Below are 25802 nucleotides of genomic sequence, written 5' to 3' on the forward strand. Positions count from 1 at the left end.
TAAGATTGGTCCCAAAACTGATCCCTGAGGAACTCCACTAGTAACCTCCTTCCAGCCTGACAGTTCACCTTTCAGTACGACCCGTTGTAGTCTCCCCTTTAACCAGTTCCTTATCCACCTTTCAGTTTACATATTGATCCCCATCTTTTCCAATCTAACTTATAATTCCCCATGTGGAACAGTATCAAATGCCTTACTGAAATCGAGGTAAATTAGATCCACTGCGTTTCCTTTGTCTAAAAAATCTACAACCGCATCTGCTCCAACCCCTCAGACAGAGACCAACACCTACAAAATCTTCAAGCATTCTCAAAACTACGATACCCGCACGAGGAAATAAGGAAACAGATCAACAGAGCCAGATGTGTACCCAGAAGCCTCCTCCTACAAGACAAGCCCAGGAAAGAAACCAACAGAAAACTCCACTGGCCATCACCTACAGTCCCCAGCTAAAACCACTCCAATGCATCATCAGGGATCTACAACCCATCCTGGACAATGATCCCTCACTTTCACAGATGTTAGGTGGCAGGCCAGTCCTCGCCCACAGACAACCCACCAACCTGAAGCATATTCTCACCAGTAACTACACACCGCACCATAGTAACTCTAACTCAGGAACCAGTCCATGCAACAAACCTCGATGCCAACTCTGCCCACATATCTACACCAGCAACACCATCACAGGACCTAACCAGATCAGCCACACCATCACCGGTTTGTTCACCTGCACATCCACTAATGTAATATACGCTATCATATGCCAGCAATGCCCCTCTGCTATGAACATCGGCCAGACTGGACAGTCCCTACATAAAAGGATAAATGGACACAAATCAGGTATTAGGAATGGCAATATACAAAAAGCTGTAGGAGAACACTTCAATCTCCCTGGACGCACAATAGCAGATTTAAAGATAGCCATCCTGCAGCAAAAATTTCAGGACCAGACTTGAAAGAGAAACTGCTGAGCTTCAGTTCATCTGCAAATTTGACACCATCAGCTCCGGATTAAACAAAGACTGTGAATGGCTAGCCAACTACAAAAGCAGTTTCTCCTCCCTAGGTGTTCACACCTCAACTGCCAGAAGAGGGCCTCATCCTCCCTGATTGAACTAACCTCGTTATCTCCAGCCTGATTCTTGCTTGCATATATATACCTGCCTCTGGAAATTTCCACTACATGCATCCGACGAAGTGGGTGTTCACCCACGAAAGCTCATGCTCCAAAACGTCTGTTAGTCTATAAAGTGCCACAGGACTCTTTGCTGCTTTTACAGATCCAGACTAACACGGCTACCCCTCTGATACTAAAAAATCTGTTACCTTCTCAAAGGAGGAGATCAGGTTGGTTTGCATCAACCTAACTCTGTAGTGTAGACCAGGTGTGAGAGAGGTAGCAGTTTACTTTTGAACTTGATATGTATTTTGAAGGCCAAATAGCCAGCAAAAAAGGATAAGACATGAACTGAGAGTGGTTTGAAAAAGAAGGAAACTTCTTTTCTTTTCTGCAATCACAAAATCATGGAATCTCAAGGCTGGAAGGGACCTTAGGAGGTATCTAGTCCAACCTCCTGCTCAAAGCAGGACCAATCCCCAACTAAATCATCCCACCCAGGCCTTTGTCAAGCCTGACCTTTAGAAGTTTTTAAGGAAGGAGATTCTACCACCTCCCTTGGTAACCCATTCCAGTGCCTCACCAGCCTTCTAGTGAAAAAGTTTTTCCTAATAGCCAACCTAAACCTCCCCCACTGCAACTCGAGACCATTACTCCTTGTTCTGTCATCTGGTATCACTGAGAACAGTCTAGAGCCATCCTCTTTAGAACCCCCTTTCAGGTAGTTGAAAGCAGCTATCAAATCCCCCCTCATTCTTCCTTTTTGCAAACTAAACAATCCCAGTTTCCTCAGCCTCTCCTCATAAGTCATGTGTTCCAGCCCCCTAATCATTTTTGTTGTCCTCTGCTGGACTCTTTCCAATTTTTCCACATCTTTCTTGTAGTGTGGGGCCCAAAACTGGGCACAGTACTCTAGATGAGGCCTCACCAATGTCGAATAGAGGGGAATGATCACGTCCCTTGATCTGCTGGCAATGCTCCTACTAATGCAGCTCAAAATGCCGTTAGCCTTCTTGGCAACAAGGGCACACTGTCGACTCATATCCAGCTTCTCGTCCACTGTAACCCCTAGGTCCTTTTCTGCAGAACTGCTGTCTAGCCATTTGGTCCCTAGTCTGTAGCAGTGCATGGGATTCTTCTGTCCGAAGTGCAGGACTCTGCTCTTGTCCTTGTTGAACCTCATCAGATTTTTTTTGTCCCAATCCTCTAATTTTCTAGGTCCCTCTGTATCCTATCCCTACCCCCCAGCATATCTACCACTCCTCCCAGTTTAGTGTCCTCTACAAAGTTGCTGAGGGTGCAGTCCATGCCATTCTCCAGATCATTAATGAAGATACTGAACAAAACTGGCCCCAGGACCGACCCTTGGGGCACTCTCCTTGATACCAGCTGCCAACTAGACATAAAGCCATTGATCACTACCCATTGAGCCCAACGATCTAGCCAGCTTTCTATCCACCTTATAGTCCATTCATCAACCAATACTTCTTTAACTTGCCGGCAAGAATACTGTGGGAGACCATATCAAAAGCTTTGCGAAAGTCAAGGAATAACACGTCCACTGCTTTCCCTTCATCCACAGAGCCAGGTATCTTCTCATAGAAGGCAATTAGGTTAGTCAGGCATGACTTGCCCTTCGTGAATCCATGCTGACTGTTCCTGATCACTTTCCTCTAAGTGCTTCGGAATTGATTCCTTGAGGACCTGCTTCATGATTTTTCCAGGGATTGAGGTGAGGCTGACTGGCCTGTAGTTCCCCGGATCCTCCTCCTTCCCTTTTTTAAAAATGGGCACTACATTAGCCTTTTTCTAGTCATCCGGGACCTCCCCCAATCGCCATGAGTTTTCAAAGATAATGGCCAATGGCTCTGCAATTACATCCGCCAACTCCTTTAGCACCCTCATATGCAGCGCATCTGGCCCCATGGACTTGTGCTTGTCCAGCTTTTCTAAATAGTCCTGAACCACTTCTTTCTCCATAGAAGGCTGGTCACCTCCACCTCCTCCCCATACTGTGAAATCCTGTACTGTCAGTCATTTCTCAGGTTTTCTTGGCCAGACTTGGCTTTCTACGTATTTCTGCTGGCAAGCACTATTAGATTGACAGGATGCAAAAAGCCAGGCTAGTGCTTCATAAAGAAATAGGGAGAAATTGTATAAAACCAAGTAAGAGTTTGAGCTGTACCTTCTTAGGCCTTTTCATGAGAGACCGAACAAAACTGCCAAAAAGAACACCCTTAAAAATGAAGCCAGTGCACCATCTTAAAACGTGTAGTCAGATTGGATTACCCTTCATGTGTGCAGCGTAGCTACTGGATGGTCCAGCCTTGTGGTCTTGTGCTTGTAACTAATAAATAAATAAAATAATATATAATAATTGGAGATATACCAATCTCCTAGAACTGGAAGGGACCTCGAAAGGTCATTGAGTCCAGCCCCCTGCTTTCACTAGCAGGACCAATTTTTGCCCCGGATCCCTAAGTGGCCTCCTCAAGGATTGAGCTCACAACCCTGGGTTTAGCAGGCCAATGCTCAAACCACTGAGCTATCCCTGTGCAGTCACTTCCATTTCTTTGCTAGTTCCAGCTTTTTTAGGAAAACTCGGCTAAATTTTCTGCTAGTGACTCCTGTGTTGTGGGCTGTTTATATATCTTCTTTGCAGCACAATAGTCTAACAGCATATTAAGAGCGTTCTTGGCAACAGGGATAGAGCAATAGCTTTGGCCGCTATTGAGCATCCTGGGGTTAATCACTGACGAGCAGAGCTGTGAAAGTTCTGGCTTGTGTGTTTATTGGTTGCCAGTTATTGGTGGGACCTCATCCTCAAAGGAAACCTGCACAACACTTTCAAAAGATGAGCCTGAGACATAACTTTGCTAGACACTGAAAATCATGGACTGAATAGACACTGGGTTTATGACTTAGTGGGTTATAGATAACTGTAATAACAATCCCCCCCCAGTTGCTTTTTTCTCCCCTCCCTTCCTTTCCACCTATGACTGAAGGGGTGTTAATGGGCCACTTCACCTTGAACAGTCCCTTTAAATGTGTGTTAACTGCTTATGCTAAACAATCTGTTCCACCTTGTATTTAGCTGTGATGTTCTGAGTGTGTTTTCCAGACCTGAAGAAGAGCTCTGTGTAAGCTTGAAAGCTAGTCTCTTTTACCGACAGAAGTTAGTCCAATAAAAGATATTACATCACCCACCTTCTCTCTAAATATTGGGGGAACAGATTGACTGATGCTTTGTAAATACCTTACACTTCATTCAGTCATCTTGAGTTAGTGATACCATGTTATGTTGATTTGGAGGTGATTATGATGCCATGAAGGAATAAATAGGAGCAGATGGGGGAACACAAGGCAAAGCAGTTCTGTTTCCATGCACATATTCTTATTAATAAAAAAGGAACAGTTTTTGGAGGTGTCAGTGACTATTTAATTGAAAAAAAATCTGGATCTTGAAACATGTTTTATTTTTATGTCCCTGTGTTTTATTTATCAAAAAAACCCTGGATAAAGTACATGATGATTTGTCTGTAGAAAATAGAATAATTTTACAATTCCAGTTTGTTGTAATACAAGGTGAAATCTAAAAGCTGCTGTGCCCTGAAATTTGTGGAATTTCAATGCTTACACTTAATGCCTTCCTTTTAATAAATGTGTGATTTATTTTAGGTTTGTGCGACAGACAAGATCCTGGAGTTTGATAGAGACTTTCGGATTAAGCACTACGCAGGAGATGTTATGTGAGTGTTTCCTTTGTGTATTAGAAGGTGCACCTTCTATTTGTTCTTGTCCAGCTTTAACCTACATTGTGTTCTCGTTTGTATGTGATAAATGGAACAGATTTAAAATAAAATTCAGTGTCACGCTTGTTCTTGCTACATGGTATACTGTTTTCTTGGAAGTTAGCGAACATGAAGGGTAGAGGAAGAAAAATGAAGTTTCCCAAGAGAAGCTTAGGTCTTGTCTACACATGAAAGTTGTACTGACCTAAGAAATCTGTTTAGTGCCATATCAATTTAGATTAAATTGAATTAAAATAGGGCACCCTTAAACTGAAACAAGAGTGTTCACACAAGGAGCGTGCATCAATCTAACAAAATCTCCTTAAGGGTTTTTCTAGACTTAACATTTTTTTACCAAAGTAGCTATTTTAGAATAATTATTTTTGGATGTGTATTAAATTAAATTGGACAAAGGCACTCTTATTCCAGAATAAGAGTGGTGACATGGAAAGTTACTCCAGAATAACTATTCTGGCATATTTCTTGGTGTAGACAAACCCTAAAAGAATCATTAAATCAGTCCAACTTTCTTTTATAGCCAATACCTGAAGCATGTTAATGATGGAACAATTGGGGACTTTTTATAAAGGTGACAAATCCAGGCTTTATGGAGTCCATTAAGTGAAGGTGGATTTCTTGTTGAGTCTCTGTTGAATATAGCATTATTGATAGACACAGCTGACGGGGGTTGGTCCTGCTTTGAGCAGAGGGTTGGAGTAGATGACCTCCTTAGGTATCTCCCAACCCTAAGCTTCTATGATTCTGAAACAGCCAAATTCCTCTGGTAGCTTAGGGAAAAAGAACGAGCTGATACCTCTGTGATTGAAACTTTTGCACTGCTAGTGGCTGAGAGCTTGCAAATCGAAGAGGACAGAAGTGAATTGTGAAAGCACCTGCAGACAGTACTAGAGCCCACAGTTCATTTGTTTGAAATAATTCTTGTTGTTTCTCATCTGCAGATTTAAAAGCGCATTCTCAAATTAGGGAAGCATTATTCCCATTTTAAAGAAGGAGAAACTTAGGCACATAAAAGAAGTGATTTTACCCAACAGGTTATACAGCAAGTTAGTGGCAGATCTGAGAATGAGCTTGTCCCTTGTCTCCCAGTCCCATCCATTGACCACATTTCTTCCCTTGTATGTGAGTCCATGTTGATGCACCTAGGCTTTTACTAACAAATACCCAGAAGCTGGCCGCAGTGATATGTGACCTCTGTGCACCTGACTGTTTTTCTTTTTCATAGATATTCAGTCACAGGATTTATTGACAAAAACAAGGACACTTTATTCCAGGACTTCAAACGCCTAATGTATAACAGGTAGGAACAAAGGTTTGATCAGCAAACCTGTTTTGTGCAAGATTTTATATTATGCCAAAGTATTTTGTTATAGTCTAGTTCATAGATTTTTAAGACTAGAAGGACATTTATGATCATCTAGTATGACATCATGAATACCCAGGCTAGAGAACTTCACCCAGTAACTTCTGCATAAAGCCCATAATTTTTGGATGAGCTAGAACATAACTTTTCTAGGATGACAGCCAATCATGATTTAAAGGTTTCAAGTGATTGAAAATCCACCAGATTGCCAGGTAAACTGTTTCAATGGTTAATTACCCTCCCTATAAACAAATTGCACCTCATTTCTAGTCTGAATTTGTCTAATTTCAGCATCTAACCGTTAGATCTTCTTATGCCTATGTCTGTTGGATTAAGGAGCCCTTTACAATAGAAAATCTTTCCCTCATGTAGACCCTGACCAAATGACCTCTTAACCATCTCTTGGATGAACTGTCTATATTGAGTTTCTTTAGTCTCTTGCTGTAAGGCAGGTTTTCTAGACCTCACGTCATTCTTGTAACTCTTTTCTGAACCCTTTCCAATTTGTGAGCATCCATTTTGAAGCATGGGAACCAACAAAGTATGCCAGTAATGGTCTTACTAGTGTTTTCTACAGCAGTAATAGCTCCTCCTTACTGTCAGTATCCCCTCTGCCTATACATCAGAGGATCACATTAGCTACCTCAACTGCCATGCTACAGTAGGAGTTCCTATTCAGTTGATTATCCACCATGATTCTAAGCCCCTTCCAGAGTTGCTGCTTTCCAGGATCCAGTCCCCCAGCCCATCTATTCAGCTGTATTAAAATGCATGCTTGAACCCAACTTACCAGGCGATCCAGGTCACTCTGTACAGCTGACACGTTCTCATCCTTTACCATTTCTCCAGTATATGTGTCCTTTGCTTATGTGCCAGAAATGATTTAATATTTTCTTTTGAATCACTGATAAATATTGAATAGCATTTAGCCAAAAACAGACCCTGGTGGGACTCTACTGGAAGCAGCCCCGTTGATGAAGGATTCCACATTTATAATTTTTCTGGCATCTGCCAGTTAGTTTTATTTAATTAAATGTGCTACATTGATTCTGTATAATGTCAGTTTTTAATCAGAATGTCATATATATGTCAGCACAGTTACCTTAGTCAGCCAAGCTTGTAATCTTATCAAACCATGGTACCAAGTTAGTTTCACAAGACCTGTTTTCCATAAAACCATGTTGATGTGCATCAGTTATGCTGCCATTCTTTACTGAGTGCATCCCATATCATTTGCCTTCCCGTGATTTTGCCCGTAGTCGAAGTCAGGCTAACCAACCTGTGGTTACCTGGGTCATCCCATTTGCCTGTTTTAAATACTGATTCTTTAGCTTTTTTCCAGTCCCCTGCAACTTCCCCAATATTCCAAGATTCGTCAAATAACAAAAGTTGCTCAGAGAGCTCGTCTGCCAGTTTCTTAAAGATGTGTGGAACAATATTGTCAGACATATAGATGAACATAATCTGTTGAGGAAGAATCAACATGGTTTTAGTAAAGGGATATCATGCCTCATCAATCTACTAGAATTCTTTGCGGGGGTCAACAAGCATGTGGACCAAGGGAATTCAGTGGATATAGTGTACTTAAATTTTCAGAAAGCCTTTGACAAGGTCCCTCACCAAAGGCTCTCATGCAAAGTAAGCTGCCACGGGATAAAAGGGAAGGCTCTCTCATGGATTGGTAACTGGTTAAAAGATAGGAAACAAAGGGTAGGAATAAATGGTCAGTTTTCAGAATGGAGAGAGGTAAATAGTGGTGTCCCCCAGGGGTGTGTACTGGGACCAGTCCTATTTAACATATTCATAAATGATCTGGAAAAACGGGTAAACAGTGAGGGGGCAAAATTTTCAGATGATACAAAATTACTAAAGATAGTTAAGACCCAGGCAGACTGTCAAGAGCTACAAAAGGATCTCACAAAACTGGGTGACTGGGCAACAAAATGGCAGATGGAATTTAATGCATATAAAATGATGAGGTCTAAATTAGCTGTGACCACTCAAAAAAGAGATCTTGGAGTCATTGTGGATAGATCTCTGAAAACATCCACTCAATGCGCAGCTGCAGTCAAAAAAGCGAACAGAATGCTGGGAATAATTAAGAAAGGGATAAATAATAGGACAGAAAATATCATGTTGCATCTATATAAATCCATGGTATGCCCACATCTTGAATACTGTGTGCTGATGTGGTCGCCCCATCTCAAAAAAGATATATTGGAGTCTGAAAAGGTTCAGAAAAGGGCAACAAAAATTAAGGGTATGGAACGGCTTCTGTAGAAGGAAAGATTAATAAGACTGGGACTTGTCAGCTTGGAAAAGAGACAGGTAAGGGGAGATATGATTGAGGTCTATAAAATCATGACTGGTGTAGAGAGAGTAGATAAGGAAGTGTTATTTACTACTTCTCATAACACAAGAACTAGAGGTCACCAATGAAATTAATAGGCAGCAGGTTTAAAACAAACAAAAGGAAGTATTTCTTCACACAACGCACAGTCAACCTGTGGAACTCCTTGCCAGAGGATGTTGCCAAGACCATAACGGGGTTCAAAAAAGAACTAGATAAATTCATGGAGGATTGGTCCATCAGTGGCAATTAACCAGGATGGGCAGGAATGGTGTCCCTAGCTTCTGTTTGCCAGAAGCTGGGAATGAGCGACAGGGGATGGATCACTTGATGCTTACTTGTTCTGTTCATTCCCTCTGGGGCACCTGGCATTGGCCTCTGTTGGAAGACAGGATACTGGGCTAGATGGACCTTTGATCTGACCCAGTAGGGCCATACTTATGTTCTAAGTTATCAGGTCTTGCAGATTTAAAATATTTAATTTTTGTAGATGCTATAAATAAATTATAAATTTATGGAGATATCCTATCTCCTAGAACTGGGAGGGACCTTGAAAGGTCATTGAGTCCAGCCCCCTGCCTTCACTAGCAGGACCAAGTACTGATTTTTGCCCCAGATCCCTAAGTGGCCCCCTCAAGGATTGAACTCACGACCCTGGGTTTAGCAGACCAATGCTCAAACCACTGAGCTGTTCCCCCCTGTTTTAACACTCTGCCTATTTACTATTAGAATAGAAAGCATTTCATTATCACTGTAAGACGTGACTCCACCTTCTAGCTTCTTTCCAAACACAGGACAGAAATATTAATGAGCACTTCTGTTTTTTCTACCTCGTTATTAACAACTGTATCATTCTTATCTAATAATGCACCTATACTACTGCTTGGATTTTTTTTGTTCCTGATTTTTTAAATATAATTTCTTACTGTCCTTGGCCCTACTAGCCACAGATTTTTTTCATTGGTACCTTTTCTTCCTTTATTAATTCTCTGCATTTTATAATTAATTATTTATAGTCATTGCTCTCAGCTTCTCCTTTTCTGATTTTATGAGTATTTTAATAGGATTTTTTAACTGAAGAAGCCTTTCATGTCTGGAATTGAGTGTTTTCAGCACCTAAGTCAGCAGTTGTCTACGAATACTTTATTTTTGCTCAACTGTTTTTTTGTTTGTTTTTCTACCCAGTTTTTCTTGTTTTCAAGCTTTGAGAGATTGGCCCTTTTTTATAGTGTCAAATATATATCACTGGTTTGGGCTGTATTCTGTTGGCACATGAATGTAACCAATCATTCCATATAAGCAACAACTAATTTTTACTTAAGTCATCTTTATCCATCAAAAAGAGGTTATAATATAGATGGGTGTAATACTACTTGTGCTAGAAAATTATCTATAATTCTTAAAAACTCCTTTACTAGTGGCAGCATGAGACCTGCAGCATGTGTCCCTCTGACTGAAATCCCTCAGGATAATGCTGCTTTTCTTTCTACACATTATAGATGTATATTTTAAGGAATTGTTCATCCTGTTCTCTGTCCTATTCATCTATTATAGACCCCAGACCAATACTCCATGTTGTGACTTATGAGTTGATACTGTACATTGATTCATAAGCATTCTAGGTCTCTCACTTCTGAAGTGTCTTTCTCTGAAGATAGTAAGGGCTTCCCTTTTCTGCCCACTCTGTTCTTCACAAATAGGTTGTATATAATGATTTTTAACTTACTGATCATGTGGCTCCTCTGACATTTCAGTAATACCAATTATGTCAATTTTTTCCCATAAACAAGCATTTCTAATTTCTCATAGCATCAATATATAGATGGTTAAAGAATTGTTTTCTCTTTGCGTCCCTTAGCTTCTTGATTCTTTATATTCATGATACCTTGAGTATGACTTGTTTATATTTGTAATAGTTACTCTTTAATAGCTTCTCCTTTTGTTGCTAGTTTAATGCCCAGCCAACTAGTCAAGCTAATCTGTCACCAGGAGCGTTGCTTCTCCTGCTGCTGAGGTGGAGACTTTCCAAACTGAACAACCTCATCTCCCCAAAGAAGGGGGCCCAATGTTCCACCAACCCAAACTCTCTACTTTATTCCACTTACGCAGCAGCAGTTTACATCCATTATCTTCTGTTTATCTTGTCTTCCTTGTGAGGCAGAAAAGATCTCTCCAAGACAACCACCTGTACTTTCCTCTCCCACAGCTCTCTTCTGTAGTGCCCCCGATGGATCAGCTATGGATCAGTCTTATTAAAGGCATGAATTAAACTGTGACTTTCTTTGTACCCTGAATTTCTGGTAGAGTAATGTAGGTTAAAGTTTAAAATTGGTTTGGATTGGTTTTGGCTTTATTTTTAATAAAAGTGCAGGATATATATCACTTGTGCAGGATATATTAGTTTGGAATAAAATACTATGCATCTTAAAGGGGGGGTGGATTATGTGGTGTTTCATATTAATTTCTTAGGCTACTGATCTTAATTTTGGGCCCTCTTTTATGCACATATTTATGCTGGCTAGACTAATGACTATAAAGAGGAAATCTCCCAAAACCACTTTCCGTTCTATCATTATCTAGCTAGGAGAATGTGTGCTTGCCATACTACCAGTGTATTCAGTAATCACCTTGTACCATAAATTAACTAACTAATAAACAGTAGAGTTTTGTAGCACCAAACTGATGTATTGGCTTAGCCAATCTGTCAGAAGAACTGGGATCGCTATCAGTCTCTGACCCAGAAATTAATTGTCTAATTTAGAGCACAGTAAAATTAGTTACTGCCACTGACACCTTGTTCGAATCTTCATAAGTAAACAAACTGCTTCCTCTAACTCTGGCCTTGTAGCTCCAATCCTGTGTTGAAGATGATGTGGCCTGAAGGTAAATTGAGTATCACAGAAGTGACCAAGCGACCCTTGACTGCTGCTACCCTTTTTAAGAACTCCATGATTGCACTAGTAGACAACCTGGCATCTAAGGTAATGATCTGACTGTCTCAAAATCAGTTCTGACTTTGGATTATAGAGATGTGTGGATCCTCTCTGGAGTGTGTCTATGCACTTCCTGGTTTAGAGTTCCAAGTTTATCTGCCATTATTTTTGCCTCCAGTTGAAGTCCCGTTATTGAGGACACCAGTCATAAGTAGTTCTTATTACACTAAGCAAATACTCCTTACCTTTAGCAAAGCTCTTGAAGTTTGTGGAGTGTAATGCTCAGACGTATCCTCTTTTTTAAATTTGTCTTTCAATACAAGGCGTGACTTGTGTGGAAGCAAAGTGGGAAAAGGGGAGGTGATTCTTACTCAGGGCCGGCTCCAGCGTTTTTGCTGCCCCAAATGGCAAAAAGAAAAAAACCTGTGATCAGCGGCGGTTCTTCCGTGGCAATTTGGCGGCAGGTCCTTCCCTCCGAGAGGGACCCGCCACCAAAGAGCTGGACATGCCGCCCCCCTTACAGGGGCCGCCCCAGGCACCTGCTTGCTGCGTTGGTGCCTGGAGCCAGCCCAGTTCTTACGTGAAATGTATGTGGCTTGGAAAATGCAGCCCTAGGTAGAGACATTTAGGGCTAGTGACGGAAGTCGGAATGAGGACACTGCAGTGCAGCACACTTGAGCAGCAGGATAATGTTGAGTTGTGTGGTTAAGAGAGCATTTAGAATTTATAGGTGTCTGGCAATTATTGATACCAGATTTATAGTATATTGATAGGAATAGTGAAGGGTGACTGTTCTCAAATAAGGGGACACGTGACCTTGGAAGCTGCTAAAATATATTAACACACTTAGAATAATGGAAGATGGAGTCTAACTTTTAGGTTATCCTTTGAAATCCATCCCAAGTCAAAATTCATTAGCCTTTGAAGGCTAAAGTATAGTGCCCAGAATTGGACACAGTACTCAGCCGAGGCCTCACCAGTACTGAATAGAGCAGTTACCGCCTATGTCTTATGTACGACACTCCTGTTAATACACCCCAGAATATTACCCTTTTTTTCAACTGCATCACATGGTTCACTCATATTCAATTTGTGATCCACTATAACCCCCAGATCCTTTTCAGCAGTACTTCTGAGTATCTCGTTGTTGTTCCCATTTTGTAGTTATGCATTTGACTTTTCCTTCCTAAGCGAAGTACTTTGTACTTTATTGAATTTCATCGTGTTGCATTCAGACCAATTCTCTAATTTGTCAAGGTTGTTTTGAATTCTAATCCTGTCCTCCAAAGTGCTTACAACCCCTCCCAGCTTGTTGGCTGCAAATTTTATAAGCACACTCTCCACTCCATTATCCAGGTCATTAATTAAAATATTGAGTAGTACTGGACCCAGGACTGCCCTCCATGGGACACCACTAGATACCCTTTCCTGGTTTGACAGTGAAACATTGATAACTACTCTTTGAGTGTGGATTTTCAACCAGCTATAATTTATAGTAATGTCATCAGACCACATTTCACTTGTTTGTTTGAGAATGTTGTGGGCCTTACTAAAATGAGGTTTGCAAACCTTTCATTTTAATCCTACTAAGATCATATTAGGCTAGTTTTTAGGAGTGTCTCTGTGGCTTTATTAGCCTTTGAAACGCATAATAGCCCCACTCCCCACCAATAAAAATGATTAGTTACACAACTAGAACGCAACAATTAAAATATAATTCCTTAACAAGTCAGTTTGAGAACTGTAAAGTACCTGTGAGTCTGACCCTCAGGAACCTATTAACAGTCCAAATTGCTGCTGCAAGAGTTTATTCCATCACTCTAGGCCTTCCTCATTATGGAAAAGGCTGGTCATATAACTTAGCAGGGTCAAGATAGTCTTTGCTCCATGTTGCACTGCAAGCAGCCCTCCTGGGACTGACTAATGGTTTTCAGTTGTATCGCCTACTTGCATTTATTTGCGGCACTATATTTCAGTTTAAAATTTTTTTTGGCTTCTCTATTTACCTTTGCTTGGTGAAGACTTAAACTGAAAGAATTACAGAATACAATACCATATGTAAGTGCTGTTGTACTATACCTTAATTAAATATTCAAGAGTCTTTGTTCCAGACCTTTCTTTTTAAACAGCTTTGGATTCTATATTGTACCTGTCTTGTGCAAGCATTAACCTTGTTTGTTTGCTAGGAGTAGCCTGTGTACATTTATTAGTCCCAAGTGGATTTGTGTGGAGAGCTTTGCATAGATTTAGCTGAGTCATCTAAGGGCTTGTCCTCACAATGGGATAATATGCTCTCCAGGGGTGTGATTTCTAAACACAGGACATGTTTAGTCTTGAGAAAATGGTAAGCCCTGTTATAGAAGATGGTGATCAATTGTTTTGCATGCTCCCTGGAGGTAGGACAAGAAGTACTGCAGTGGACTTAATTTGTAGCAAGGAATACTTAGGCTAGATATTAGGAAACCCTTTCTAACTATTATAAGGGTAGTTAAGCTCTGGAATAGGCTGCTAACGGAAGTTGTGGAATTGTCGTCACTGGAGGTTTTTAAGAATGGGTTGGACAAACAGCTGTCAGGGATGATCTAGTTCTTCTTTGAGTGCTTGTTCATGTCTATTCCATTGTAGGTGTGCGCACACCCACATGCACGGCTGTCGGAGACTTTTGCCTTAGCGGTACCCGTAGGGCTGGTTGTGGCGCCCTCTGGAGTGCTGCACTCATGATGCGGTGTATCAGGCGTCGCCGGCCCTGCACCTTCTCAGTTCCTTCTTACCGCTCATGGTAGTCAGTCAGAGCATCTGTGTCCCTTGCTTTGCAAGTGGTCAGCGGTTTCTCGTCTAGCTTACCCTTGAGTTTTACCTGTAAATAGTTTAATCGTTATTAGTTCTTACGTACCTGTTAAGTGTTAGTTAAAGTCCCAGTGGGGACTTTGCCCCCGGCGGGGCATGCCCTGGTCTCCGGGTTTCAAGCCCTGCTCTTCATGTAACAGGCCTATGCCTGTTAGTGACCCTCAAGAGAGTTTTCTACATTGCCTCGGGGAAACCCATATAAAGGAATGCTATCGCATCTGCCAGAACTTTTGTCTGTGGATGCAAAGAGAATGACTCTCCTGATGCAGGCTGTCCTGTGCCCCGCTTCGGAGCCGGCTCTGGTTAGATATTTGGCTGTGTATGTGTGTTCTCCCTGTGTGCTGCCCCAGCTCTGCACAGACAGCACAGCAGACCTCGGGCAAACCGCCCAATGACCACAAGATCCGTTAAGGTATGAAGGCGCCAGGCCAGGTTTACTGTCGGCAAAGCACGGTAATAGCACCTGGCAGGCTCTACGAGGATACTAAGACATGTATGCCCGTGACAATGGACATAGCTCAGTGAATGGCAGGACTTGTCATTTCCCTCCTCGGCTGGACAAAGATACTTCCTGTGAGATGCATCTTTATATCCTGATACAAAAAAGTTAGTACTGTCTCTTACGTAGTTATCCTTGGGGAATGTTTTTGTACCATCCTTGATATCGGGATGTGTTTGTGTCAGTATTCTGTGACTAGCGCTTCTTAGGAATGTGTATGTTTGCAATATCAGCCCTGTTCTTGCCAGATTCTGTGAGCAGGTCCTGCCTCATGCCAGGTCTCTGATACAAGGGCTTATGTCTCAGGTTCTCTTCCTACTACAGCAGCGCAGCCCGTAGCGCACCTCCGGCACCGGGATCCTCCTGGCACTGATCCCTGTCGCCAGTGCCAAAGAAAAAGACTAAAAGTGGCACTGAACAAGCCTGACCAAGGGGCTCTGGGCAAAGGACCCTGCTCGGGCCTTACACCTACTCCGGACCCGCTAAAGGGCTTGCCCCCCCCCCAAAGGGACCTGACACTGACTCCGGGGAGCGGTAAAGGGCCTAGGCCAATGGCGCAGTCGACCCCTCTCCAAGGCCCCGGCGCCTGCAGAGCTGAGAGTGCCTCTGCCACAGCTGACACTGCGTGCAGCTATGGAACTGGCTAAGGCTCCCCGCGAGGGCAAGCCCCCCCGGCTACTCGCACAAAACAGGCGAGCGCCTTCGGAGCCAGGACAGAGCCCTAGGTCGCTATGTTCTTGGTCTCCGCATCAACCCAGGTCTCCAGCTCGCGGCTACAAGTCATAGGCACCGCGCTTCTGAGCCCCATCGTGGCGCCGAAGCTCGCCCAGGCGTCGTCGATCTTCCTGGCACCAGACTTTGTTGTGCCTTCAGTCGCCATTGCCAAGACCTCAAGGGCATTCCCGCAGGTGGCACTGCTCCCCCACCCCTGGCACTGGTCGGACCATTCCTGGCACTGGTCTCCAGCAGTGACGGTGAGCCGGCATTCAAACCTCCACAGCCCTGCCCTAGTCGCTGGAGGGTGACGACTTCTCAGGATCGGAGGCACAATTCAGCCCCTCACCCAGGCAACGTAATTGAGCTCTGGAGGGTGCATCCATGGCATTAGTGCCAACCTGGCAGCAGAGCCAGTGGCCGACCTAATGGTCTTATTGGCATGCATGGGGTGTTCCCATCATGCTGGTGCCCCACTCCCTCCAGCCCTCAGTTGTAGAGTCAGACAGGCCAAAGGCGGCGCCCCCCTATCCATGGCACCATGTATGCCTTCCCACCCGCTCCGTTAATCCAGAGTCCTGCTCAAGGTGAAGCAAGACAGAGCGACAGTGGCCCTGGCATGACCTCGGCAGCCCTCGTTCGCCAGGCTCATGAGTCTTTCATCAGGCACTTCGTTGCAGCTGCCTCTTCGGCTGGATCTGCTGTGCCAGAACCACGGGAATCTGCTGCATCCAAACCTGGCACTGCACTTGACAGCCTGGTTTCTGTGTGGCTGAGCAGGGAAGAATGGCAGTGTTCTGCTCATGTCCAGCAGGTCCTGCTGGGCAGCAGGAAACCCTCCACAAGGGCTACCTACGTGGCTAAGTGGAAGCTGTTCACGTGTTGGGCCTTGGATCTCTGCATCTGGGTGGAAGAGGCCCCCCTGCAGGACATCCTGGCTTATTTGCTGCGCCTTAAGCTTCAGGGCCTGTCACTGTTCTTTGTCAGGGTGAAACTGGCAGCCATTTCGGCTTTCCATCCTCTGTTTCATGGTAAGTCGGTCTTCGCCCATCTCATGAAGTTCCTGAAAGGTTTGGACACCTTTACCTGCATGTCTGGGACCCGGTCCCTGCTTGGGATCTGAAGCTTGTGTTGTCCAGGCTCACGGGGGCCCCTCTTTGAGCCCCTGGCTTCCTGCACCCTTCTGCTCCTCTCCTGGAAGGTCTCCTTTTTGGTTGCTATAACTGCAGCCTGTAGGGTGTCCGAGATCAGGGTACTCACGTTAGAGCTGCCTTATACGATCTTCTATTAGGACAAAGTCCAGCTGCGTCCACACCTGGTTTTTCTGCCCAAGGTCATCTCCCAGTTCCATACTGTCAGGACATATACCTACTGATCTTCTGCCTGAAGCCTCCTACTACGGATGAGGAATGCAGGCTGCATGTTCTGAATGTCTGGTGGGCACTGACCTTCTACACAGAGGATGAAGCCGTTCTGTAAGTCTACACAACTGGACTGGATGAAGGGTCGCCCAGTGTCTACTCAGAGAATCTAGTCCTGGATCACGGCGTGCATCTGCTACTGCTATGAGCTGGCGAAGGTGACCCCGCCAGCGATTGTGACGGCTCACTCGACTAGGGCACAGGCGTCATCAGCGACCTTTCTCGCTCAGGTGCCGATCCAGGAAATTTGTCGTGCCGCAACTTGGTCGTCGGTCCATACGTTTGCCTTGCACTATGCGCTGATCCAGCAGGCTCACACTGATGCTGGTTTTGGCAGAGCAGTACTCCAATCTGCAAGACTGAGAACTCGGAGCCCACCTCCGAGGATTCTGCTTGAGAGTTACCTACAATGGAACTGACATGAGCAAGCACTGGAAGAAGAAAAAACGTTTACCTAGCTTTTGTAACTATTGTTCTTTGAGATGCGTAGCTCATGTCCATTCCATTACCCGCCCCCCTACCCCTGCATCAGAGTTGTCGGTAAGAAGGAACCGAGATGCGCAAGGCCAGTGGCGTCTTACGTACTGCGCCATGAGTGTGGCACAGCCAGCCCTATGGGTACCACTAAAGCAAAAGTCTCCAGTCGCACATGTGGGCACACACACACGTAGAATGGAATGGACATGAGCAACACATCTTGAAGAACAGCAGTTACGAAAGGTAGGTAACTGTTTTGTTTACTTGGTCCTGCCTCAGTGCAGGAGGCTGGACTTGATGACTTCTTGGGGTGTTAAAAATCAGGTCCTGCATCAGAGCCAGTCTCCTGGCATCCTAATGAGTGCAGCTGGCCTGTAATAGGCTGACTGATTGGCTTCCCCACCTGATTGGTTGGAAAAGTCAGCAGACTGGCTCTTCAGCCTAGCAGTAGAAGCAGTTCAGCAGCTGCTGAAAGCATTTCTGATGGCTTCTGCATGTTCCCTGCCCTGGCCCCAGGACCGGCTCTACAGTTTTCACCGCCCCAAGCAGCGCACCGAATTGCCGCTGCAGGCGGCAGGGGCAGTCCCTGTGCCCTTAGGGCGGCAGGCACGTTTCCGCGGCAGTGGCGATTTGGCGGCAGCTCCTATGTTTAGCTGAAGCCACCTCGGACAGCTAAATATAGAAGCTTCTGCCAAATTGCCGCCACCGCGGAAACGCACGTGCTGCCCTAAGGGCACACAGATTGCCCCCACCGTCCGTGGCGGCAATTTGGTGCGCTGCTTGGGGGCAAAACAGGGACTGCCGCCCCTTGAAGATTGCCGCCCCAAGCACCAGCTTGGAATGCTGGTGCCTGGAGCCGGCCCTGCCTGGCCCCTCACTCTAGGTAAGCCAGTCCCAACCCTCGACTTGGATTCCTTACTTCTGACTCTGGTTCCGTGACCCTTGGTTCTGGCAGCTGGTCTCTGATTCTGGCTCTGAGGCATGACTCCCCATGTCTTGGTCACTGATATGAGGACCTTTTGAGCCCTACATTTCTATGATTCTGTGAAACTGTGGCTCTGCAAGTCCATGTCTCTTGATTCAGGGTTTCAAACAAGATGATCATTGAGCACAGTAACACATCGGTTGGTAACATAAATCTTACCAAATTTTCTGCTGCTGCTGAATAGTCGAATTATTGTTGGCCCACAAGATATGGTCATATGAGACCATTACTTTGATCTGAATATGGAATGTATTCTGTGCAGTAATACACTGGCTAGAGCTCTCTAACCTTAGAGGTACTTGAACTGTGTGGTTCGTATACTGGTGGTGCATAGGATTCAGCTCCAGCCAGGGGAACTGCCGCTAGAGCCTGGCAGGACCAGTTCTGATCTGGGGAAAGTCGATTCTGTGAGCCATTGACCTAAATCTTTAAACCTTGGCTTCAGTTCATAAATTGCCACTTTTCTGACTTAAAGATGCTTCCTCCAGTGCTATGGTTTGAAAGGTCTGCAGGCACTGTTGTGGTTGAAACAGTCCTGGGCTTCATAAGAAAAGCACCTTGTTGCATTCCATCACATGGCTTGCTGCCTAAGTGGCACTCTTCACTCAAACTAGTGATTAGAGGACAAAAAAGGAAGGAAGAAGAAAAACAGCCTGAACAGCAATGAACAAAAAACCAGAGAAACTTTTAGAAAGCGTTTAACTCTTCACCCAAAGAGTAATTGCTAATTGTGACAAATAACATTTTTCTTGCAGCAGTGATGCTGGTGTCATATAAGAAATTAGCTACTGCCAAGAAAAGAATAAGAACATTACTGAATGGGCAAAAGTGTATTCAAATAAATTACGCTTGTTAGTAATTACTAACCTTGTGTGGATTTTTTTTTTTTTTTTTTTGGGAATATGGTCATTTTAGAGACAAAACCTGTATCAATTCAAGCAAAACTCTAATACAGTGGTTCTCAAACTTTTATACTGGTGACCCCTTTCACATAGCAAGTCTGAGTGCGACCCCCCCCTTAAAAATTAAAACCACTTTTTTATATATTTAACACCATTATAAATGCAGGAGGCAAAGTGGATTTGGGGTGGAGGCTGAGAGCTCACGACCCCACCATGTGATAACCTCGCAATCCTCGAGGGGTCCCAACCCCCAGTTTGAGAACCCATGCTCTAATAGATATTAGAACTTTCTAATATGCTTAAATGGACACTCTTTTTCAAAGATGAGTTTAATTGTTCCACAGATATTCTAGTTGAATCCTGTTTCTTTTTCTTAATGAAAACTGGAATTCTGACATTTTTGGGAGGAAAGAGAAGGACTTGTGGCTTAAACACAGGGCTTGAAGCCAAGTGTTCAGACAATAGAAGAGTAAGCATGCGAAGAATAGACAATTTGAGTTCTATTAGTGGCTTTGCAAGTCAATCAATTTCTCTGTGGCTTAGTTTACCTGTTTGTAAAATGGGTGTGGCAGACTGCTCAGTGGCAATGGGGTTTAATTCATTGTTTATAAAGTGCTTTTTGAGTATCAGATAGCAGTTGGTATAGGAATAAGTATGTTAGAAGTGTTTATCATGTACTATGCAAGAACTATCTGTAAACACTGAATTAATTTTAACAGAAAATTCTATCAAATCTACCATGATACATAAGACACACAATCAATTTCATTTTTCCCAATTGTAAAACGTACCTTTCAAAGCTCACACCAACCTTTGCTAAAAGGTTACTGGTTGGATAGCTAAGACTCCTAATTCAAAAGGGTGTTCAGTTCTGCATGTTTGCTTAGTTTGTTGAGGTTCAATGAAACATATTTTTGAAGCACACTGAATCTAAGTGATGGCTCTTCTTATTATGGCAGATTAAATACTTAATCTACTATCTCCTTCCAAACTTGTACTAAGAGTCCAGGGACAGAAACGTAGGATTGTTAAACATACTTTTATTGCACTGGACAAAGGGAAATGAAAGATATGGAGAGGTGTCTTCAAATGTATCTTTTTAAAATGTCTATAGGCTGATTTGTATAGCTGCCACATAAAGGTGTGTGCTTGACAAATGTTATCTTCCCATGCTTTCCTCTTGAGCATTTGGTCTTGTTTGACAGATCGCTTGGGTTCTTCCTTTTTAAAAACACTAGAGCTTGTACTGCTCTGGCTGACATTACGATGAATGATGAGCTATTCTGGGGCTGACTCCTCTTTTGAGACCCCTCCTTTCTTCCAGCCGCTCCATCTGATTTTTTTCCTCTCCTCTCCACTCCTTGTTTTCCCTTGAATTCACTTTGACAGGCTTCCTCTCCAGTATGTTTATAATTCCATCACTGTGACTAATCTAGCACAAATGTTTCCCTTATGTATCTTTTTCGGAGTGTCTAAGCATGTCTCGGGTAGTTAGCTGCAAACCGTAGAGGAGACACTTTCTTCGTTTCTTCACCTCTAGTTTTGAAACTTTCATACAGAGAAAGGCTGATCCAGTGGTTAGAGTGCTAGGACTTGAGGTTGTTTCTATTCCCTGCTCTGATGCAGAATACCTGTGTAAACTGGGCAAGTCTCTTTAGTGTCTTTGTGCCTCTGTTTTCTATCTGTAGAACAGAGAGAATAGTTCCTCCCCACTTCACAGAGGATAAATGCACTAAAGACAGTGTGCGGGGCTCAGATACCACAGCAATGGGAACCAGATATGTACCTCTATAAAAATCAAGTTGGCAGTAATGTTAATGTTGAAGTATCCATTGCAGTTTACCCCAGTATCTATGGTCCCGGGAGGTTCATTACAGGCTATTATGAAGTACAAAAACTACTTTGAAAAAGCATTAAGCTTTGAAACAAAATGAAATCCAAAAAATTCAAAATGAAGGCATTATCCTGAATCTATAAAGAGAGATCCCAAGATGGGTTTAGGAGTCTCTCTCTCTCTCTCTCATGTTAAAAGAACAGGAGTACTGTGGCACCTTAGAGACTAACAGATTTATTTCTGCATGAGCTTTCGTGAGCTACTGCTCACTTCTTCGGATTGCGGATACAGACTAACACGGCTGCTATTCTGAAACCTGTCATTAGCTATGCATCCGAAGAAGTGAGCTGTAGCTCATGAAAGCTCATGCTGAAATAAATTTTAGCCTCTAAGGTGCCACAGTACTCCTGTTCTTTTTGCGGATACAGACTAACACAGCTGCTATTCTGAAATCTCTCTCATGTTGACCTTTCTGGATTTCTCCTGTAGAACATTTAAATAGATGTAAGTTTAAGCGAGAGAAACTCCAGTTGTGTGTAAGATCTCAGTGCCATGAAGGGTGTACGTGACAGCACTGGAGACCAGTGTCCTTTGTTCACAGACTTGGTAAAACAGGGCAGTGCCTGTCCCAGCAGTACCCTGCCAATGTGCTTCAACTTGGACCTGGAAGGGCCACTATTGGTCTCCATGGCCCATTCCATCCTTGATGCCTCTCATAACAAGGATGTTAGTTACTGCCAGTTTTGACCTTTGTGTTGTGGAAACCTATGATGTTGGAACTGGATTTAAACCAACTCATTCTTCATTGTGCTCAGGTCCACAGATCCATCACAATGAGTACTTCAGCCTGTATGCAGCTTGGGAGTCAACCCAGCCCTGGCGGTGACTGGCAGCAGGAGAATGCCTGCCTCCTGAAAATCCATCCAGTTTTTTCTGCCTGCTGGTGGCTTGGCCAAGCTTCCCTGCTGCAGAGCTGCCTTCAGGGAAATTCCAGACTTTATTTCAAGTTTTCAGGCTAACAATTCCCATTCCCATCTGGGTTCTGTGGCTGTGTTTGAACTTTCAAAGGAAGTTGTCCCCTCATCACTGCTCCCCCTTTAGAGGTGTTTGCTGTGGTTGATATCCCAGCAGTCTTCAGGGAAATCTAGGTGAGAAAAGCCAGAGGTAAAAGGAGGGGGCTGTGTCCTGCTGGGGAGCTTAGCTGTCTCTGGGGAGAATGTAGCCTGGTCACTTCAGCCACCCTCTCTTGTGCAGGAAGGGATGCAGGCAGGATTGGAGAGGCAGGCTCTCCTGGGCAGACAGTCTCCTTACCCATTTCCATGGACACCTTGATAGCAAGGATATATCCAATTCTAGGGAGGTTCCAAAAGATTCAGGACCTCCTTGCATTGTTTCGGAACTGCAAGAAGCCAACTATAGCATTGAGCCTTCAAGTACATGGCCTCCTAGTGCTGTGCAAAGGGATCACTCCATGGGTGCAGTCAGACAACAGGCATCTTCACGACTTCATCTTTAAGGTCCATTCCTGGGAACATATCAAGCGAAGGTTCTGGCACAGGTAATCAACTCTTTTAAATGGTGGTCAGCCCAAGGCCATGTCCATAAAAGGATACCCATATGCCTTCTAGATCTTCTTATCTTCACAACCAATGTCAGCTTCAATGGATGGGGAGCACATTTGGGACATCATGCAGCTCAAGACATCTGGAACCCAGAGGAAAGAGCCCACAGTGTAAATTTCCTATAACTAAGAGTAGTCAAGCTGATGCTGCAAAGGTTCCAGTCCAGCCTAGAGAGGAATCACATCCTCAATCAGTAAAACAACATGACTGTAGTTGCATAAGTGAACAACCAGTAGTGAACAAGAAGCCCAGTGCTATATGCTGAAGTGATAGAAATAATGCAGCGAGCATAAGAATGGCCTTGGTAGGTCAGACTATGGTCCATCTAGCCCAGGATCTTGTCTTCCAACTGTGGCCAGTGCCAGGTGCTTTAGAGGGAATGAACAGAGCAGGGCAATTTACCAAGTGATCGCAGATTCTGGGCAGCGCCGTTTCTCATCAGGTGTCTGCCTATAGTAGCATGGTGTTTGCAGAATCTCTGGATTTTCTGACACAGAAATCCAAGGTAGCCTTTGGGTCCGGTTAGCCAAGCAGGCAGGCAGGCCTGTTTCCCAAATGAGACACTTGTGATGTGAGCCCTGACCAAAAAAACCCTGTGAACTACTGATGTCAGTATTTGTCCATCAAGACTTGTTTTCTGGTAGCCATCCTGTCCTCCAGATGAGTGTTGGAGTTGGCAGAGCTTTCTATGCAGGAGCCCTACTGCACATTTCATGAAGACAAGGTAGTGCTCAGAACTCCGGAATCGTTTCACCCAAAGGTGAACTCTTAGTTCCATGCCTCCAAGAAGTGATTCTCCCTTCATTGTGTCCAAGGCCAGAGTATCCCACTGAGGAGATGTTAGAAGGGCTCTGAAAATTTACCTCAAACATAGTCCATGTGGAGATCCGGTGCCTTTTTGTATCCTTCCACCTGAAATGTCAAGGACTCAGAGATTCCAAGTCCTCCGGTGCTAGGTGGAATAGACAGTGTATTACGGAAGTGTACAAGGCATGGGAGATTCTAGTTCCAGAAAGGGTCAGGGCACACAGGGCTGTTTCTGCCCCTAGGCTTCATGCAGGCCGAAGTACCCATTGTAATGAATCTGTGGACCTTATTTCTTAAGGAAAGGTAACTTTCAGGTAAGCATGGATTAAACTTTCCTATTGTCATAAATCACAGAACAAACATAAAATAGCTTTTTTCAGACATTTATTTAGGCTGAAGTCTCCCAAATCTTCTGTAAACATGAATAAAGATTACACTGATTTGTAATTAAAAAAATTTAATCCAGATAACAAGTAACTGAATACTTTCTTGATGACATGTGAGCTAAATATTACGAAGACTGGGCATTTGCCATCCATGTGTTTTCAGGCAAGGATTTTTTCCACAGGTTTCAGAGTGGTAGCCGTGTTAGTCTATATCAGCAAAAACAACAAGGAGTCCTTGTGGCACCCTAGAGCAGGGATTCTCAAACTGGGGGTCGGGACCCTCAGGGGGTCACAAAGTTATTACAGGGGAGGTTGCAAGCTGTCAGCCTCCACCCCAAACCCTGCTTTGCTTCTAGCATTTATAATGGTGTTAAATATATTTTAAAGTGTTTTTAATTTATACGGGTGGGGTCACACTCAGAGGCTTGCTGTGTGAAAGGGGTCACCAGTACAAAAGTTAGAGAACTACTGCCTGAGAGACTAACAAATTTATTTCGGCATAAGCTTTTGTGGGCTAAAACCCACTTCATCAGATGCATGGAGTGAAAAATATAGTAAGCTGTGTGTGTGTGTGTGTGTGTGTGTGTATACAATATATATTTTTATTTATTTTACAACACATGAAAAGATGGAAGTTGCCTTACCAAGTGGGGCATCAGTGCTAACAAGGCCAATTCAATTAAGGTGGAAGTGGCCTATTCTCAACAGTTGACAAGAAGGGATCCCTCTGATATTCACCCCTTCTTGTCAACTGCTGGGAGGAACAGTCGTCAGTGTCTTAGGTTGCTTAGAAGGAGTCAGTGGAGGGATTCTGAGTCAGGGAAAATGGTTCTGTGTTGTGCCTTGCAGGAGAAGCAATACAGGACAACTGTTTGGGGAGGGCGTGGCAAAAGTAGTTTAAAGCCACCTTCATGCTGCTTTGATTCTTGGCATTCTGGAGGCCGATGCGGCTACCAGTGTAACATGGAGCAGCCCCAGAGGCTTCTTTAATTGGCTGCAACCTTATTCAAGAAGCCTATGGGCTATGCTACAGCCCAGCGTAGTTCAGAATTTCTGTGGCACTCAGCCTACAGAGGTTCCCCTTCCAGTGTGCCCTCTACCAGGCGCCGGGTGGGGCAGCATAAGTTGACTCTTTGTATTTTCTGTTCTAGAAGAATTCTTCCCTAGCCAGTTGTGGAACCTATATGGTCTCAATATACTGCTTGAATGGCATATATGGGCCTGAGCTAGAATTGACCAAGGGTGCTTGAGATGTGGTCCAATCAGCTTATGGGTAAGCCAGGCTCAGGGCCTGTTAGAGAAAAGTTATGGCTGTGCAAGGTGACCCCCTGAAAAGTGGGTGGTGAAGCAGCCTCATTTGGCAGGGCTCATGGTGGCAACTATAGTTGTGCTCCCCTGGGGGAATCTTTGAATGTGAGTGGTGAAACATAACTCTCTCCCCCTCGGGATAAAGTCCTCTGGAGGGCAGGTGGTCCATTTGCATCTCTTTGGACCAGTTGGGGGAATCTGACCCCATACTTTTCAAGGACACATGTCTTTGTTTCAGTGACTCATTATTGTACTGGGACCCCTTAATTTGTCTATACGTATTCCTTGCAGACATGTCCCCCAAGGTCACCTTATTACCCCAAATGCTCCTCAATAACAGTAACTTTGTCTTGTTTCCTTTCTGTAACTGAGGAGAAAATGTCAGTTCATATGTTATGTCGTGTTCATATTCAAGGCAAACTGTTTAG

General features: G+C 44.0%; 1 protein-coding gene across 11 annotated transcripts in view; it reads left to right on the top strand.

Moving 5' to 3' along the window:
- The window catches only part of MYO1D (myosin ID), a 350229-nt gene that overhangs the window by 108233 nt on the left and 216194 nt on the right, over positions 1–25802 (top strand). For all 11 annotated transcript variants that reach the window (XM_039504262.1, XM_039504271.1, XM_039504263.1 and 8 more), the window contains exons 12-14: positions 4796–4866; positions 6152–6226; positions 11488–11620. In XM_039504262.1, coding sequence (XP_039360196.1) covers positions 4796–4866; positions 6152–6226; positions 11488–11620 — 279 coding nt within the window. The remainder of the gene's footprint in view (positions 1–4795; positions 4867–6151; positions 6227–11487; positions 11621–25802) is intronic.

This window comes from Mauremys reevesii, linkage group 17 (assembly GCF_016161935.1).
Source record: "Mauremys reevesii isolate NIE-2019 linkage group 17, ASM1616193v1, whole genome shotgun sequence".
In the NCBI taxonomy this organism is placed as follows: Eukaryota; Metazoa; Chordata; order Testudines; family Geoemydidae; genus Mauremys; species Mauremys reevesii.